Source organism: Lampetra planeri, chromosome 14 (assembly GCF_965212315.1).
Source record: "Lampetra planeri chromosome 14, kcLamPlan1.2.h2, whole genome shotgun sequence".
Classification (NCBI taxonomy): Eukaryota; Metazoa; Chordata; class Hyperoartia; order Petromyzontiformes; family Petromyzontidae; genus Lampetra; species Lampetra planeri.
In genome coordinates this window covers 2,333,749-2,352,161 of record NC_136120.1, presented here as the reverse complement: position 1 = coordinate 2,352,161, position 18,413 = coordinate 2,333,749, and the positions used below count along the sequence as shown (strand labels likewise).

Genomic DNA, 18,413 nt, shown 5'->3' with positions numbered 1-18,413 from the left:
AGATAAAGGGTAAAAAACCAATTATCATTGTAAATGTTGTGGATTTTCTCTCCACCACACCGGTGTGCTGTAGTAGTAACGAATTATCATGTCCTGTTTACGTGACAAACCTTACTAATTGGCTGTGTCGGGTGGTAGCTGGTTTAACGACATTTATATTTAAGCGATCTAACCCCAAACAAACCCCCTGTATTATAGCTTTTGGTTTGTTGGCTGAATTATTGCTGAGCCAATTACAAGTGAAACATTTCATTTGGACATACAGTCCTAACAACTGCGCACTCTTTTGTCAACCTTCACCTTAACAGCACCTTCCGTCATCCCTTCCACCTCGTTCTTTGTTTGCCATCCTTCCCCCCCAATGCCCCTGCCAACTCCCCCATTTTCCATTCACGGTGCAGTGTCCTGTAAACACAGCGTGGCGCAGGCCGACATGAATAGCCTCGGTGCCACTGTGTCTTTCTTTGAACCGTAATACGATCGCCGCGCTGTATAACACCACACAAGCCCCTCTTGAATGTGACCCTCATCCCAGCCGGCGTGCACAAGTAGATCTGCTTTCTGGCTGTGTTTATCCCCGTGCCGGAATGGTTGCACACTGTTGCCATCGTGTGTGTGTGTGGGCCGCCCGAAATGTATTTCCTTTGGCTACACTCAGCGCTCGGGTTACGGAGCAGGTGTAACCATGTAATGGAGCTGTCAACACTGCATTATTTAAAAAAAACAAAAGCAAACATCTCTCAGGTGTTCCATTACTTGCTGATGTTAGCATCTTTGCAAGGAGCATGTGTAATGTTTTAAAATTAAACCGTGTTACATCTGAAACATGTTAAACATTATGCGGTACAGAATATACAAAATGTCATCTTTTAATTTAAGTGGCGTACTGCACTTAGCAGTCGGCTTGTCATCAATAGCTACCTCGTTGATTTCATAAATTGTGACGATTCCATAAATTGTGTCAATTTGATGATTTAGTGCATTTTGCTGTCCACCTGGCCACCCGAGTATTTTTCTTCCCAGCCACAGATCACATCAGCAGCGAGTGACGTCTGTCCTGGCCCTTTGCCATCTCACCTTACGAAACCCCCACTTACCAGCGTGGTGCATTATGGTTAAACAACCCTATGACCAAAAGTATGGGGAGGCCTTTCATATTCCAGTGGATTGACAAAGGGCTGAAAATGATTACGTTTATATTATCCTCACTACAGAACATGCCAGAAGCCCTTAACCTGGTCAATGGCCAAGTGCTTGCCAGCTGTTCCTTTTGCTTTTCTGTATCCATGAGGGAGATATTATTTGTCCACAGCAAACAGATTTATTCGTCATTTAACTGTGCGAACTTTACTTCTGCAAACTGTTACTTCATGCGTGCCAACAAAAGAACAAAGTGATGTACAATTATGGAATTAAATGTGTCTTCGGGGATGCTGTGGATGATCTATCTCAAGAAATGTAAACCTATTATGGAAATAATTGACAAATTTTCATAATTGAGTATTACATTTTATTGGGATGTATTGTATATTTCATATGGGAATACGTTTAATCGTTGGCTCTGGCTGAAATTGCTGCTTTTACATAGTGCACGAGCAATCAAACCGTGATTCACGAGCCACATGTGGCTCCCGGGCAGTCCAGCTGCGGCTCGATTGTGCATCTCAACTTGTCAGTATATAACTTTATTTTAAGCAGGAAATATCTGTGGTAACGTGAGCGGCCCGGGACACTCAATCCTGGCAGCGGAGCGTGACACCAGTACATGCAGGAATATTCACGCCAGTTTCTAAATTCTAAGTTCCACAGCCTCTCGACCATGTTAAGAGGCATGTGGCTCATCGGTTTAGGGAGTTTCTGCCATCCCTGACAGTGTATCTTGGGGTTTACATTGTATATCGAGCCTCCCTCTTCAACTTCAGCCTCGTTGGCTTGGTTGTCGGCTCATTTGGGTCTTTAAAACTGGCCGTGCCTATTGAATGTTGTATTTGCCACAGAATCTTTTGCCAGCATCTGCCAATTAAATCGAGCCTCTCCAACTTCCCCCCCGCCTTACCATAAGTGCGCCTTTTCCAGTTGTTTCAATTCAAACGCAAATTAAGTTGTTGCGCATTTCTTGCATCATTTTTTGAGGGTGAGGAGTAAAATTTACAACAAAAAATGTTCAATAGATACAAAAGGGACAACAAACAAGAAATGTACAAACGAGACAGTATAAATAAGATGAAAAAAAACTATTCTAGCATCATGACCCTGCATTGTGACGACCTCAAATTCATTGAATCGTGGCGAAGATTGTGGCATGAATGCTTACATAACCACTACTGATTAGTGTTACAATATTTAATTGGCATTGCAGCGCATTCACGTTTGAGCATTCATGGTGACTTCTTTTACTCTAGCGGCCTTTACATCACCCAGGAGGGAAGTGAGGTGACTTTCAAACTTTTCAACTGCCGCGGTGCAAGTCGGAGAGCTTTGTCCAACAGCAAATGCTTGTGATAACGTGGTCACCGGAACACCCTCCCGCTGTCAAACAGAACAGAGTAACCCCTATGGGAGCTTTTGGTGGCCGTAATTCATCGCATTGTCGTGTCTTCACGAGCGGCTGGTGGACAATTTGCGACCCACATTTAATTCATCAAGAGGAATTTGAATAATCTGAAATGGCAGCGGAATATGATCTTCCAATAATTGCCTGTGTATCACGCATGGTCTGTTCTGCTTGTGATTTAAATAATCCTGTAGTTTATTGCAGCCCATTGTCATGAGTCATAGATACTGTAATAATTGGCCCGATAAATATTGCACTGTTGCATAATCTATCAAAATATGCATGGTGCATCTAGCCACTTAGATGAACTGTTATGCCACGTATATTTATTTAAGGTGCAACATTAGTTGCCTGTTTCCATGGATATATTGGGTGTGTTTTTATTGTGAAGTAAATTAATTATATTGTATCCTTCTGTCCATTGCCTAGATCGAGCTTTACCACAAACCAATGATGTCAGTAGACATGCATGCCTGCTGAGCATGAAAGAACAGCTTAGAAGATACACTATACAGTTTGTGAAGGAAGACTTTGCCAATTACAGTAGTCACATGTACCAGCATGTTTTCTTTTGCATTATTGTGGTCAGACTAATAGATTTAACATAAATTTAATGGAAAACAAAAGTAATTAACCATATTAGCCTACCTTGCATGAATACTCAGATACATTTTTCTGAATGGGTAGCAACAAGGTTAATCTGTGGTGGATTCCTGCGTTTAGTAATGAAGCTCACGTGACAACGGCATTGTCGTGCCATTAGTGCATACTGGCCTGTAAATGCAGGAGCAGTTTGCAACCATTCCACATGACTTGACAATATATGCACACAAAATGTCTAATCACGCAGCATGCAGGTCTCAGTCAGGCAAAGGCAGAACCATGCTTGACACCAAACGATGAGCGTACGGCCGTACCCGTCTCGACATTATGTAACGTAGTGGGATGTTGGTTGCTGCGTGCGCCAGAGATCGCAATCGGGTTTTGATTCCTTACCCGTACCCGTACCCGGCTGCACCAGGGTCGCAAACGGGTACCCGTACCCTACCCGATACCCGGCTACCCGTACCCGGCCGGGTATCGGGTAGGGTACGGGTACCCGATTGCGACCTCTGGAATGAAACCATGTTGCAGGCGCGGGTGGGTTGATTCTAGGAACTTGAATTGTGAGAAGAGACAAGACGTTGGGAAATGAGTGACAAACGGTTACTCACCAGTGACTCACGGCCCACCCGTACCCGTACCCGGCCGCACCAGGGTCTCAAACGGGTACACGTACCCGTACCCGGCCGGGTACGAGTAGCCGGGTATCGGGTAGGGTACGGGTATCGGGGGGTACCCGGTTGCGACCTCTGGCGTGCGCACGCGTGTCGGCACCGATGTTGGAGTGCCAGCTGCAGCTCAAGCGTTCGTGCTGGAGCGCTGTGCATTCTTCTCTTTGCAATTCACCCGTCGTGCCACCAAAGTGAGGATTTTACGAGTGGTCAAGCTTCGTGTGCCCGAGAGATGCCGCCTCAAATGCACAATGCGGGCGTGCTAAACGCCTATTTTCATTTTGTTGCAATGTTTCTCTTTGTTTCACAAGCCGTTGAACAAAAAATATTACTAATGGCTGGAAATGTCAAGTAAATGTACAGGCCTTTTGGCAGTCCACTGCTAGATGAGGGCTTCCCTATTCTGTGAGGTTTCTGGAAGTTATTTGAACACTTAATCACACTGGTCAGTGCGGGTTGATGAAGGTGAAGAGCATTTGATGCGTTAGTATAGAACCACAGGCCAACAGTCGATCTTTCTGCACTGTCATCTGCTGTCAGCAACATCGCAGGGCCCTGAAGCCACCTAATAATACCTGGCATGCAGTGGAGCCACCCATCCGAGCACTGTCCAGGCTCAACTCTGCCTATCTTTCGAGATCTGACGAGATCAATGCGCTTTCCGGATGATTTGGTTACATGTGGAACACTCATACTTGGCTATGAGTGGGAATGAGGAATCATTCGCCTGTCAGGAATGGCCCATAGCAAGCATTTTGCAATTGGCTGGTTGCCCACTGTTTGCAGTGACCATAAAAAGGTGTAAAAGGAAACAACACATTTTTATGAAATGACCCAACATTCCTGTGCATTCGTGATGTTATGGTAAATTATTATACTTTTTACTTTAACTATGTTCATCAGGAATATGATCTGATTCATCTTTTTAATTTGGCCGATGGTATTTTACACATTAACACTTAACAGCATTAATTTAGAATATTAGATTAGTAGGACAATAGTGGGTTCTGAGGAGTGAACGTTAGGCATTCCTCAACTGGCGCTTCATTTCCAATTCTCGCAGACGATGGTGGGTAAACATCGAGGCATAGTGCGCTGGAAGGAACCAATGGGAATGTTAACTCTGAACACAAGGGCCAGAGCCAGAGAGATTTTGTCCAGATTAGTCTTGCTTGCCCGCTACACAGACGTACGCGCTTAGGGATGCGACACACATGTACGCCGCAGTAATTAATAAGTCGTTACGGCACGGCGGGTCGAAACACTGGCACTAAAAATCTCACTTGGCTCGGAAGTAATGTTTAATTGCTCACAAAACCATTGTTTCACATTAGCTCCTGAAACATTTTAATGGTTGAAGAAATATTTTCCAATTTTTCAAACGTTTAATTATTAATTGCATGCCCTGCAGTTCTAACTTTTGCTTTGTTTCTGTCATCTCGACAGCTGTGCTTTTGGTTTGCTGTTGGTGCTGTTGCTGCCCAGAACCCCAACTATGCCTCCAACTCAAGCCAACTCCACCTTTTGCCCCAGAGCTATGCAGAACTGGACAATGGAAACGCTTCTCAGCTCCGTGACTACTCTGGCCATCAGCAAGGCGTTGAGCACGCAGAACCATCTGAAGGACACATCCTTACAGTCGAACAAGCTGGAGAAGCGGGTCCTTCCGTCGCTTCCACTTTAGGCCCTACTCCTAATCAAGACTATAAACAGCCAAAGTGGCTGCCAAGTCACGGCAATCCACGCCGAGAGCTACGTGAGAAGCCTGTTCACGGTCGCACCGGAAGATCCACGGAAGACGGCGAAAGCGCCCAGTCCAATGTTCTGCTCTCAGGGATATCCCAGCACCGCCGACTGGACTTGAAGGAAGCAATAGGTGGAAGTGGAAGAAATGGTGAGGACATCGGGCACCTACGTGGAAGGAGGACCAGGAGCGCCAGGGAGACGGACACGTTTACAGAATTGGAAACAAAACTACCAAAGAATGTGAGAAACCATGACGTCGATGGCCTGTCCGAACAAGAGCACAGGCTTAGAAGCTACCATCGGCATCATCCATGGATTGGAACGCCCTATGATGGTGTCTCAGGACCCACGGAATCCAGAGAAGGCCACTGGAGAGATTCACCAGGCGAGCGGAGAGTCGGCACCACCAAGAAAATCAGACACAGGCGGAAGAAACCAAGCGTGCAAGAGAAACGCAGACCCAGCATCAGCACCATCCAAATCAAGGAAAGCAGCTCCCCAGAAGACATGCACGATGCTGACTCCATGCCTCGACCACCTGTTGGCCACAGCTCTCGACACATCTCGCTGCGACGTGAAAGGAATCCCAGGCTGGAAGAAAAGGCAGAGCATCTGCTGGCTGAATTGGTTGAAACTCATCGAGGAAGGCCAGAACCGCGGTTAGGTCATCAGAAGATGGCAGCTGGAGTGGCCAGACCAAAGCAATCAACATCCCAGCAGGGCCAACTCGACACAAGCAGAAGGCAACACCATGATGAGAAGCCCATTGAGCAGGTTGGTTTCCCAGCAGAAGGTGAAGATACACTGGACAGTATGTCGAGGGAGACACTGGCAGTCGATTTGCCAGCCGGGCATGAAATGTACTCAAATCCACCAAGATTCGCGCCTATTTATAGAACTTCCGACAACTCGGCAGCACCAACAAATGAAGACATCCACGGCTTGGATGTGGAAATGGCAAGCGCGGTGTCCGCGGCGCCTGGCAGTAGCAGTAGCAGCAACAACAAGAACAACAACGAGAGCGCCGGTGAAGAGAGCCGGTCCCACTACTGGCGCGTGGACCCGCAGTCCGGGGTGGAGGTGCTGTGCGACAAGTGCCCAGCTGGCACGCGCGTGCTTTCGCACTGCACGGCGAATGAGCTGCGTGTGTGCGTGGCCTGCAAGCCGGGCACCTTCTTGGAGCACGAGAACGCGGCGAACGGCTGCCGGCGCTGCGGGCCGCCCTGCAGCGAGTCTGATGCCGTGGAGCGGGCGCCGTGCACGCAGCGGCACGACCGCTTGTGCGCGTGCCCGGCAGGATGGTACGCGCGCGACGGTGGCGACGGTGGCGACGGTGGTGACGCGGTACCCGGGCGGCACCTGCGCTGCGCTCCGCACACCATGTGCCCGCCCGGATGGGGCGTCCGACGCAGGGGCACGGAGACTCGAGACGTCAGGTGAGTGAGTGGGGGAGGTTGGACGGAAGTGACCCCATGCGTCGATGGTTTGACATCAAATGTCACCTACTATTGACGTGCACAATAAAACGAATACGCATGTAGAGTAGGCACGTGTTCATATAAACATGTGCGATGAAACCAATAGGCCATATTACTGGAAGCATGTACAATAAAACCTAGAAGCATGTGCAACAGGCATTTTGTAGGCATGTCATTATTCACTGCCCCAATGCACAAACCTTCCCCAAATAATTGGATGCATTGTCATTCATTGTCACTTTTGAATCAAGAATATTTTTTGGCCCATTTTTACCATATCCCGTCGTGTTATCTGTCTCTTATCTGTCATCGAGTTTATTTGGTCAAATTTTTTTTCATTAGCACAAAATGTACATTAGCCTACGTGCATTTCGGAGAGGATTGACTGCGTTTTTCAATGGCAATTTTTTTTTGTTATAACACTACAAAACTTCTGGGTCTGGATTGGCTTTTACAGATTTACATGGCAGCTGTTCATGTAAGAACACCTGGGGAAGTCACTTGCATGCTTCAAGGATGTGTGTTGCAGGCCACACGTGAAAATTGCACTGGCTTTTGCATTGTCATCATCTTTTCCTCACTGCTTAGTGAACCGAATCCGGTCTATGCTGATGTCGCTGTTACTGATCCTGTGCAGCTCTAAATCCATGCTCAGCCCCCATCTGTGTTCATTTCCTTGTTCCACCTCCGCTTCGGTTGTGCCTGTTATGGCCATTTGTGGCCGCTCTTGTGCCACTTGGCTTGAATGTCGGCTTAGTTTCCTCATCGTAGGGTTGTGTCTTTCTGAATTTCTCTTCATTATTATAATTAACATGTTCCTTTTGAGTTGTATTTGAGCCAAATGGTTCATGATTTGAAGTGGCCTGTAAATAGTCATACAGGTGATTGTGTTCATGGTGTTCGCTTGTATGAACATGGTTTGTTAGGTTCAGGGTAGTCCTTGACTTTATTGTTTGCAGTTGGGAACATGAACCAGTGTAGGGTAGAGATTGTAAGAGGTTGCAGATAGTGTTGCGTAAACAAACTCTAGGACAATATTGCACTCAAAGCTCCAAACATGATCTGGCAAGCTGGCAGCTGTGCAGGATGCGGTGCCATTGTTTATTAATTTCACAACGTGTTGCAAGTTCCCCTCTGATGGATGGATAATTTTTTTACACATATTTTTGAAACTCACAGGTGTTTGTTTCCGACCTGGGTTCAGCACTAATGACACTAAGCAGTTCAACTGGGTCACTGCCTGCCCCTGCATAGGCTTTGCATGGGCACGCAGCACTGTCTGATACAGAGCAGCTAAACTGTATGTCTGTATACATGACGGATATTTACCAGGCATGGCTAAGGGTGGACCATGTTAATGATTTACTTCCTCCCGCATATCAGGCTCGTATCCTGCCTTCTGGACAATTTGTATCTGCCATCGCTATTTTGAGCACGTGCGTTGCCTTCCAAGAGTTTAAATACATTCACCTTTTAGGGCAGTGCAGCTAAGAACACTTCCAGTTATATTGTATGGACACATCGCTCTGGAATGAGGGAAATATAATGCCAAATATAATGCCGCCAAAATGCAAATGTGTGTGCTTTGGAGCTTTAAGAGACATTGCTTTCCCTTGCCTTCTCTGCCGCACATCCCCTTCCGCCCCCCTCTAACGTGTCCCGATGCAGATGCAAGCAGTGTTCCCGCGGCACCTTCTCCTCCGAGGAGTCGTCCACCACCCGCTGTCGCCCCCACACGGATTGCGCGCTGCTCAATCTCCACATCGCCTCCCCGGGTGACGAACGCCAGGACAACGTGTGTGGTGGCAACGGGGGCTCGGCAGAAGAAGAAGGTGGAGTGGTGGACGCTCGGGCAGAGCCGAGCCGCGTCCCCACGCCAGCCAGTGCCGCCCTGCCTGGTGAGTCAAGTGTTTTGTGGTGCTTGACCGTGTGGTCTGTGCGGAAATAGCCTGGCTTCCTGTGTCAGAAAGTTGTTGCAGGTGTATGCAAATGACTGACAGCTGGGCTACTCGAAAGTCCGTATCGATTCCCTCTTGTCATAGGAGGCACGTCGGCCAGCCCTACAGTATCTGTACATGTACAGCTGGAGATGTGGTTGGCGCAGTGATAAAGGGGTTGGGCATGAGTGAATCACCATAAAGAACGCTGCTGCTGCTGCAGATCCATGCAGTTCCTGGGTGCATGCATTGTCACGTTAAAGGATGAATCCTGCCAGCTCAAGTTTATTTTGTTTAACTAGGTGAGAACTCGGAGACCAGGATAGTCTAATTTTCAAGAGCGACCTGGAGAATTAGTCTCTCGTAGAGGGCTATATGAGCACTGTGCATAATCACAATTGAGTAATTTTGGGAGCAATTTTCGAATTTGGCAAATTTGGATCCTGACACCTCCGCACCATTGTGAATGACGTCAGGGGATCTTTAACATCCATGTGATGCAGGTGGCCTGTATTTTTGTTACGGTTACGAGTAAAGAACCTGTTGCTGTGCAACAGAAAAGAAGGCCCATCTGTGGTTTTCATATTCTTCTCACTTCCTGCACATGGAGGACTTAACGTCCTTTTTTCTGTAGTAAAAAAAATATTACGTATCGTCACTTTTTTTGTACAGTTTTCAGGATTTAATAAATTAATATGAGCACATAATTGAATCAATGCGATCACACGTGGAAACAGTTCGATCAATTTTACATGAACCACGTTTGACTTCTGTATTTGTTACTCGCGCCTTTTTGACGTCACCGCCTATTTTGTAGGTCTTCCGAACTTCTTCCGCCGTTTGAAAGCAGTGTTTATTTGTAACGCGTAACATCCCGTTTTATCCAAGTGCCCCATCTAGTTTCGGTGGCAATGGGCCCGCAGAGTTATCGTTGGGGTTGAAGAGGTGCCCAGCCAGCAGCCAACCAGGAAACTCAAGGCCATAGATTCTTCTTTAGGGGCGAATGATTACACCCACAATAATAATCGGGATGGCCACTGGGTTCGATCGGTGAACCTCCGCAACAAGCAGCGAACGTGCTCCCACTAGGCCGTGGCACCATCCTGAAATAGAAATTGGCACTTATGTTGCATTGCGCTGTCTGAGCTTTGCACATGCTGAGACCAAATTGATGCATCAATCTGACACGGCAGTGGTCAGTGACTTGCACTACTTGTCAAGAAGCCGATTCCTTCATCGGTAAATGTACGAGTTTATGTATGTTTAACTGAAAAATTGTTCTGCTCGCATTAGTCCGGTAATAATTTATTGATTAGAATCGAGTCCTTTGCTCGATAAATGCAGAAATGTACGTGCTTGAGAATCAATTTATTACGATCTATGCAATTAGATGCCAATGTGCCTTTAGACCAATTGAGCAAAGAGAGAGCACAAATGTGACATACGCTGCAATGAAATAGACCGTGCAAATGAAACGGTACAAACAAGACAAAGGTTAATCAATCCTTAAGTTTATTAAGAGTTTACAGATGTAAAATTTTTACTACTTAGCATCAGTAAACTTTGATTCCAATGACATTCTACCCGAGGAATAATCATGCGCAAGCATAATATTATGTCATTAGACCTCCTTTGCCAGTACCAACATATAATAATAGGGTTTTTCCCCTTTTTTCTGGCGACAAAACTGAAACCTTTTTATAAGGAATCATGTCTGCATTAACCACAATATTTGTGGTCAAAATGCAAACTAAAAACACACTCTGACAATGTATGCATTGTCCTTGAATCTGATTGGTCCACACCAGAGACGGAATTCTTTTGAGCCTCGTGTCAATTGGTGCTAGACCAGAGGACGCCAAAAGGCGTACAGTAGAAGCTCACCCCGAGCCCTCATTACTCTGATAGTGCATTGTCCTTGAGCTGTACGCCTTTTGGCGTCCTCTGGTCTAGCACCAATTGAGACGAGGCACAAAAGAAAGCCGTCTCTGGTGTGGACCAATCAGTTTCAAGGACAATGCGTATATTATCAGTGTGTTTTTTTTTGCGTTTGACCACACGTATTGTGTTTTTTTTTGCAAAAAGGTTTCAGTTTTGTTGCCAGAAAAAAGAGGAAAAGCCCTATTATAATATTATACATAGTCCAGCCAAGTTAGTGCAGCGTTATTGCCAATCAATCGGTGACCGTGTGACCAAACATAAGGCTGCACATGTTTGGCCTGGGTGCTGAGCCATGTGCGTGCACCTGCCTGTTGCGAGGTTTGGTTTGGATCGTTGCAGGACTTGCTGGTTTTGAAATGAATGGAGCGCACAGATGGTGATGTTGGAAGGTTCGAAGGCATTTGAACAGATTGAATATTGGCCAAAGCATAAATTATAAACTAGCAGTTATGACATTTACTGGCACACTTTCCATTTATCGCAAAGGATTTAAAAAAATGTATAAATAATTCGGTAAAAGTTGTGTATAGGTACACAGAGGTTGACAGTACAATTTTGAAGAAAGCCTTTTAATTAAACACACTACATTACCTCTTGCAAGCATTGTCACAGTATATTTATTATTATTTAGCTAAACTTAATATGAATTGGGAATATATTTCAGCAGCACTTAAGAGCAGAATGTCAGAAAAAAAATTACTGTTGTATTAAAGTTATTAATTAAGTTGTTGGCAAAATACAGCTCTTGTTGTGATAAAGAAATTAAAGAAACTTGTTAAATACAGTGACCTAAATAATGTAGTTTTTCTACCTGGAAAAGCCACAATGAGTGTCAAGAGACTTTATCAGAAGGATCCTGCCTTGGGATGTTTGGTCAGACAGAAAAGCCCAGTGCACCCAGAGGGGACCAGTGCATCTCATACACACTGCTTTTTTCTGGCTACTCGTCACCTCCAATTAGCACGGTTGGCTACGTACGGTGCGAAAGAAGTTCAGCATACATATATACTCACATTTACAGCCGGTGATCCACCAACCCTTGCCTCAAAAGCGGTGGATCACCGGTGAGTGCCACGTAACAAATGGGATAACACTTGTGAAATGAATGTTGTTTGAACAAGACGTTAAAAACATATTTTTGTCTTGTCCAGGTGGGGCAGAGGAGGAGGGTGGGGTAGAGCTGGTGGCCCCAGCCACACCACGTTCTAGCGGTGAGCATCACCTGGACCCACTTCCTCTGCCCAGTGGTGCCGACAGCAGATATGCACCTTCACCATCAGGGCTCCAACCACAGCCAGGAGATCCTCATCAGCAGGGCCTGGTTACATCACCACTCACTCTGGAGAGCCGAGGTAGCGCCATTTGGCAAACCACTCCCGAATCTGACGTCGCTACCACTGCCTTCAGCTCCGACATCCCAATCACACCAGTGGGCGACAGCGCGCACACCTCCAGCGCTCAAAGCGAGAGTGGCAGTAACATGACCAAATTGCCAAAGCGCGCAGTGCCAACTATATCCGGAGACAGCACCTCCGGTGAAATGCCCACGATGCAAGCGCGGCCCTCCCTCGACGATGTCGACCGACGCGACAAGGCATCGCCACCTTCAAGGGAGCCACCCCGTCGCTGGCCACCCCTCTCTGGCTCATCGGCGGCAAACATTCCGCCTGGGCTCAGCAGGATTCCTTCCCGCTCCTCATCAGGCCGCGCTCTGGCCAAGCCTCCGCAGCCTCCGCCAGCGCCCTTTGACATCAACGAGCACGTGGCCTGGCTGGTGGTGGTTTTCATCCTGCTGCTGCTCGTGGTGGCAGTGGCGTGCAGCGTGTACCGCAGCTCGCGAGTGCTACGCAAGGGGCCTGGGGAGCCGCCCGAGACCATCCGCCAACGAGCCGTGCCGCCCCAGATGCAGCAGCAGCAGCAGCAGCAACAGCAGCAGCAGCATCAGCAGCTGCCCCATCACCACCATCATCACCACCACCAGCAGCAGCATAGTCAGAGGGCGAGAGGGCAGTCCCGCACGCAGCTCAACCTGCAGATTGCCGAGCCGGCAAACAAGTGGGTCTTCAGCTACCAGGGCCAACGTAAGTCCAATTTAAGCTAACTATTTTTTTTATTTAAAGCTTTCGTGACTGCAGGGATTCATATTCTTGGTTCTTTCAGTAAAGTCACATAGAAGGGAAACAATAAAATAATAAAAATATAAAACAATAAAATGATCACGACGTTTCGATTGCAACACAAGCAATCATCATCAGGTGTGAAAACCACAGCAAGAAAATTTGAAAAAACGTGACTTTACTGAAAGAACTATTATTGCTTGAATGTTCATTGTTTGGTCCTGAACCACCGATAAAAATGCCACATTCCTGTGGCAGAGATCATTGACATTAAACCATGTTTGTGGAATTGAAGCTGCAATCATCTTCAGTGAAAAATGTTAAAATAAGTCAACTTTTGCCAAAAGTGGATAGTGGACCAGTAATTGCAATGAAATGCTTCACCCGGCAGGGATGACATCCAGGGGATTCTGAACGGAGTTTTATACTGACTACGGCGTATAAAATTACACGTTTATGTATTATTATCCAACTATGTGGCTACCAACATGATATGAATGCCATATCCATTTGTGAAACAACATATTTAACATATTTTGGTTTGGCTGAACAAATTTAAATCATTCCTATCTTACTGTTTGAGATCCATTATAGGCAAGACGCAGAATCATAAAAAGTTTGAACATTTTCTTCTCGTGTGTTTATCTGTGGGGACATCACCCTATGATTCCCATTTATTGACGCTGTTTAAATCTCGTGTTTAGCAAATTATTGTACTGTTGCACATTTAATTTTGCAGGGCCAAGACCACATGTTTGACATTGTACCATAAGCTAATGTTCAATGATGATATCTGTGCTATAGACGGCACTGAATTTTGTTTTATTTTTGTATCTTGAAACATTTCTCATGCCTATTTGTCAACAAAGGTTGAACCAAGTAAGTATTAAGAACCTTCAACAATTGTCCTTTTTTTAGAACTGCCTCTTTACAACATTTGTGAAGCAAAAATATAATTGCAGTGTAATTTTTAGTTTTTAATATCTGTTTGCCATGACTCGTCTTATTTTGTTGACAGAGAATCTAAAATAAACCAGCATTGAATGAGATGGTGTTAATGTGGGTTATAGAGTTCATTGGGATCAAAAAATAGCATTTTCCAATCACGTGCCATGGGCTTGACAAATATATCTCTCCATCAATTTAGATCCCCCCCCTCCATCCCCTTTTCATTTAGTGAGTTTCTAAAAGAGTTGACGAAGAGTGGCTTTAAGACAGGCACCAGTATAACAGATATGAAATTAAACAACGATTGTGATGGAAATCAAACTGAAAATGAAAGAACTGCATCCGTTGGCGGTGTACAAGCACGAACGAAAGCATCAACTTGTGTTCTTAATGCTGCCGCAAGTTTCGTTCCTAACAGAAGTTATGGCAGGCTGAAGTTCTCGGTGTAGTGGCCCTCTTTCAGAGAACGGTGAGCTGGGGAGGTGATGTTTTTGGCTGGCCATCGAACAAAGACGGTCACCGCATCGCACACTCTCAGGTGCGCGTCTGCGGCTGTCTTGGGGGACGCTCTTCCTTCCGATATTAGGAAGTGACTGGAGCTCTGCACTTTTAAATCTAAATTGAAAACGAATTTCTTTTAATCCTATTTTTTTGTGTTTAGTTTGTTGTCTTTCCCGCTCACATCTGATTAGCGCGGTTGGCTACGTACAGCGCGAAAGACGTCCGCCGTACGTAAATATGAATGACCTACGGTTGGAAATCACGGGGCACTGTAGTGCCCTGAGTAACCAACTTATGAATCGGTCCATTTGCCTTTCCCAGCTCGCTCCCATCGTAAGTCCAATTGCCAAAAACATTAGTCTTTCGTATATATTTGTCCATCATAAACCGGTGTTAAATGGCGTCTCCACCATCATCATCGTTTCTTTCTCCCGTTCCCATGAGTGCCATTCCTTCTGTGTCCCCAAGGGGTCAGGTCCCCTTCCATCCCTTGTGCTTCTAAATGGATAAATACGGTTTCCGTACATTCCTGTGAGCATCACTTCCGTTCCCGCCCTTTCTTATTATTTTAAGGATCATTATCGTTTCCGTAAATAAGTGTAGCACGTATATATTTATGTACGTTGAACTTCTTTTGCATCGTTACCGTAGCCAGCCGTGCTTACCGTGGTGATCGGAGGTGCGATTATCACGGTAAGAAGTGTAATGCCCAGAATCTCTTAGTTGATGCTGATCCACCTATTTTCAGCTTCTATTGCACAGTGCTTGATTGCTAAGGAACACATTTATCTTTGAGAGTAAATGGCTTGAGGTTAGCCTGGCCTGCTTCTTGATGAGTTGTTTCAAGTTTACTTAATGGAGTTGTTTTCCGTGATGTTATCCCAAAATTACTTGGTGCAAGATTAAAGTTGTTTTTTCGCCAATTTAAACAAAAATGGTTGACGTGGCCTTAAATACCGGGCGTAAGGTCATTTGATGAATAATTACGTAAACACGTCACGACTGGAGTAGAATATAACCCTATTTTTAGGCAAGGGGACGGTGTTGTTGTGAAATGTATTAGACTTGACAGATGCTTGTCATTAATTTTACACTTATTTTTAGGCTAGCTTTTTGTAAAACCTAATCTGCCCAAGTTATCGAGATTATATTTGCGTAAAATCTTGACTTAAAGCTTTCGTGACTGCAGGAATTCATATTCTTGGGTCTTTCGGTAAAGTCACGTAGACAGGCTCAAAGAAAATAACAAAAAATAACAAAAAACTACGACGTTTCGAACGCAACACAAGCGGTCGTCATCAGCCACCGTTGCTTGTTTTCCTCGATGTGGTGGTGGCTGTGTGATTTTACATTGACATGCTAATCTCTCACAATACAATGGCCACCTCCTCAGCTTCGTCGTCGTGGAGGTAGCTCTCCAATCTTACATTGACATGCAAATTTATCACTTTAACATCACTAGCCCTGCCCACTTCGCTCATGACCCTTGGGCTACATACATTTCAAACCTTTAATTTAAGACCAGGTTAAAAGTTATTGAGACGATAAGGCCCCTTTTTAGTGGAGACCTGCGGAAGTATAATTTAGGGTTGTTAAACAACATTTGTTAAACCGGAGAGCATCATTATCGATCGCCAGTTCCAACGGTCAGGAATAGTATCTGTTCTACTATTCTTACAGTGTGTTGGAAGAGCTAAGTGTGTGCACGATTTGTACCCCACCACACCTACCCTGCCAATCAATTAACTGTGGGAGTACCGAAGTTAAAGAAACGTGCCCCGTTTTTTTAATTTCTTTGCTGGGAGTCTTGATTCGAACCACTACTTCTGGATTGCAAGTCAAGTATGTTAACCATTATGCCACATATATAAGATGACAAATGGACTCACAAACATGCAGGGTTGTACATTTACGGTAATTGTTACACATCGTGTGTGCGGCAAAACCGGTAATGCTTTTTTTTAAACCGGTTTTTACAACGTGCTCACCGATGATGAAATAAAAATGTTTTTTTAATAACCACAAAGCAAGAGCAAGCGGGGTCAAGTGCAACACATGATGACACAGTTATCTGCCCTGTAGTAACTTGCTGTATTCCTCACTTAAAGTGATCGCACACGAGAAAGTCACTGAATCACTGTTGCACTCAGGGAGTGTGGAGTCCAGCGGTTCTGATGAGTGAGCGTGCAGCGTGCTTCTGTAAATGCTTTTGGCACAGGGCAGGATATGTGTCTGCGCCTCGGCACATGGGCAGAAGTTGTGGGCACAGTGAATTTAACAAAAACAGCAGGTGCAGAGCAGCGTGCAAAAATAATGTTCGTGTATGGTGAAGGCATCACCATGTATTGCATTCACATGTTTTATATAATATTGGCCGTGGCTTCCGTTTGCGTCAGTGAGCTGTATAATAACTCGGGTTATTTTTTCAGTCTCGTGTAGTAAAGATGCGAGAGATTCGGTTTTCAGATACCCGAGTGATGGCACATGTTTGAGGTCGCCACATTTGTGGGCTTGGCTCCGTGGTCCACTGCAGTCTGGTTCAAATTCCCTGTGTTCTTGGCATCCCTGCTGATGTGTTAGTTCCATTTTGATGTAAACATTAGTGTGTAGTGGTGTTTGGGTGGCAGGACAGACTTAAAACTTTTGGCATAAACCTCCAGCGTTGGCCTTTTATTTTTTTGGTCCACCGACCTCTTCGTGAGTTAATCCGCACGTAAGCTGGCCCTATATTTGTCTGGTTGTTTCCATTGTGAGTGCACTTGATGTTTTGGGTTGATATTAAATGGCGTGTGGAAAAGAAAGTGTGTGCGTTGCGTATATTCGCCACGCATTGCAGATTGCATTCACTATCCCACGCAACTGCTGCTGCCTCTCCCCTTAATATCCTTCATAGGCGTTTGGGAATTCTTCGACTTGGTTTCAAACCGTGGGTGAGTTAGCTATGACCTATATTATTTGGGTCTTTCGGTAAAGTTACGTAGATAGGTTCAAAATAATTTAAAAAAACTGTGGTCACTTGATGACGACTGCGTGTGTTGCGATCGAAACGTCGTAGTTTTTTGTAATTTTTTTGAACCCATCTACGGGACTTTACCGAAAGACCCAAAGAATATGAATTCCTGCAGTCACGAAAGCTTTAAGTCAAGATTTATCTGTAACCTCTTTGGCAAGATACGGTTTAAGCAAAACATCATATTACAATGCAGTGCAGAGTAGGCACAACTGCTTAGTCACTATTCACCGTGGCCTAGTCGTAAATAAACTATGTGTGTGTTCCAGACAAGTCGTTGGAAGAGCATAAATGCCAGCTAAATTAAGACCCATGCCAAAACCGATCGTAGGGCTGTGATTGATAGATTCTTTGAGATAAAGCCAAGGTGTAATATCTTTTGACATTTTAAGTTATGTCGCTGGGATGTATGATTGCACAGTTATCACCAAGTATGCATGCTTTACAATTTTTACTTAAGGAACACGGTGTTAAATCTTGACTTAAAGCTGTCGTATTTCAGGAATTCATATTCTTTGGGTCTTTCGGTAAAGTAACGTAGATGGTTCAAAGAAAATAACAAAAACTACGACGTTTTGATCGCAACACAAACGATCGTCATCAGGAGGAAAGATGACGATCGCCTGTGTTGTGATAGAAATGTCGTATTTACACTATGAGACCTCCTTTACCAGTAGCAAAATATAGTAATAGGTTTTTACCCTTTTATCTGGTACCAGATAAAAGGGTAAAAACCTATTAATATTACAATAACAGAAACGTCGTAGTTTTTGTTATTTTCTTTGAACCATCGATGTGACTTTACCGAAAGACCCAAAGAATATGAACACAGTGTTCTATTTAATATTTTCTTTGCTTTTGACTGACTGTTCAAACAAAAATCAGTTGGAACACGGTATTCCAGAAG

General features: G+C 45.1%; 1 protein-coding gene across 1 annotated transcript in view; it reads left to right on the top strand.

Moving 5' to 3' along the window:
- TNFRSF21 (TNF receptor superfamily member 21) overlaps positions 1–18,413 on the top strand; it is a 39,385-nt gene that overhangs the window by 7,124 nt on the left and 13,848 nt on the right. The window contains exons 2-4 of the mRNA XM_078600412.1: positions 5,275–7,010; positions 8,721–8,950; positions 12,082–13,011. Of these exons, the coding sequence (XP_078456538.1) occupies positions 5,275–7,010; positions 8,721–8,950; positions 12,082–13,011 (2,896 nt within the window). The remainder of the gene's footprint in view (positions 1–5,274; positions 7,011–8,720; positions 8,951–12,081; positions 13,012–18,413) is intronic.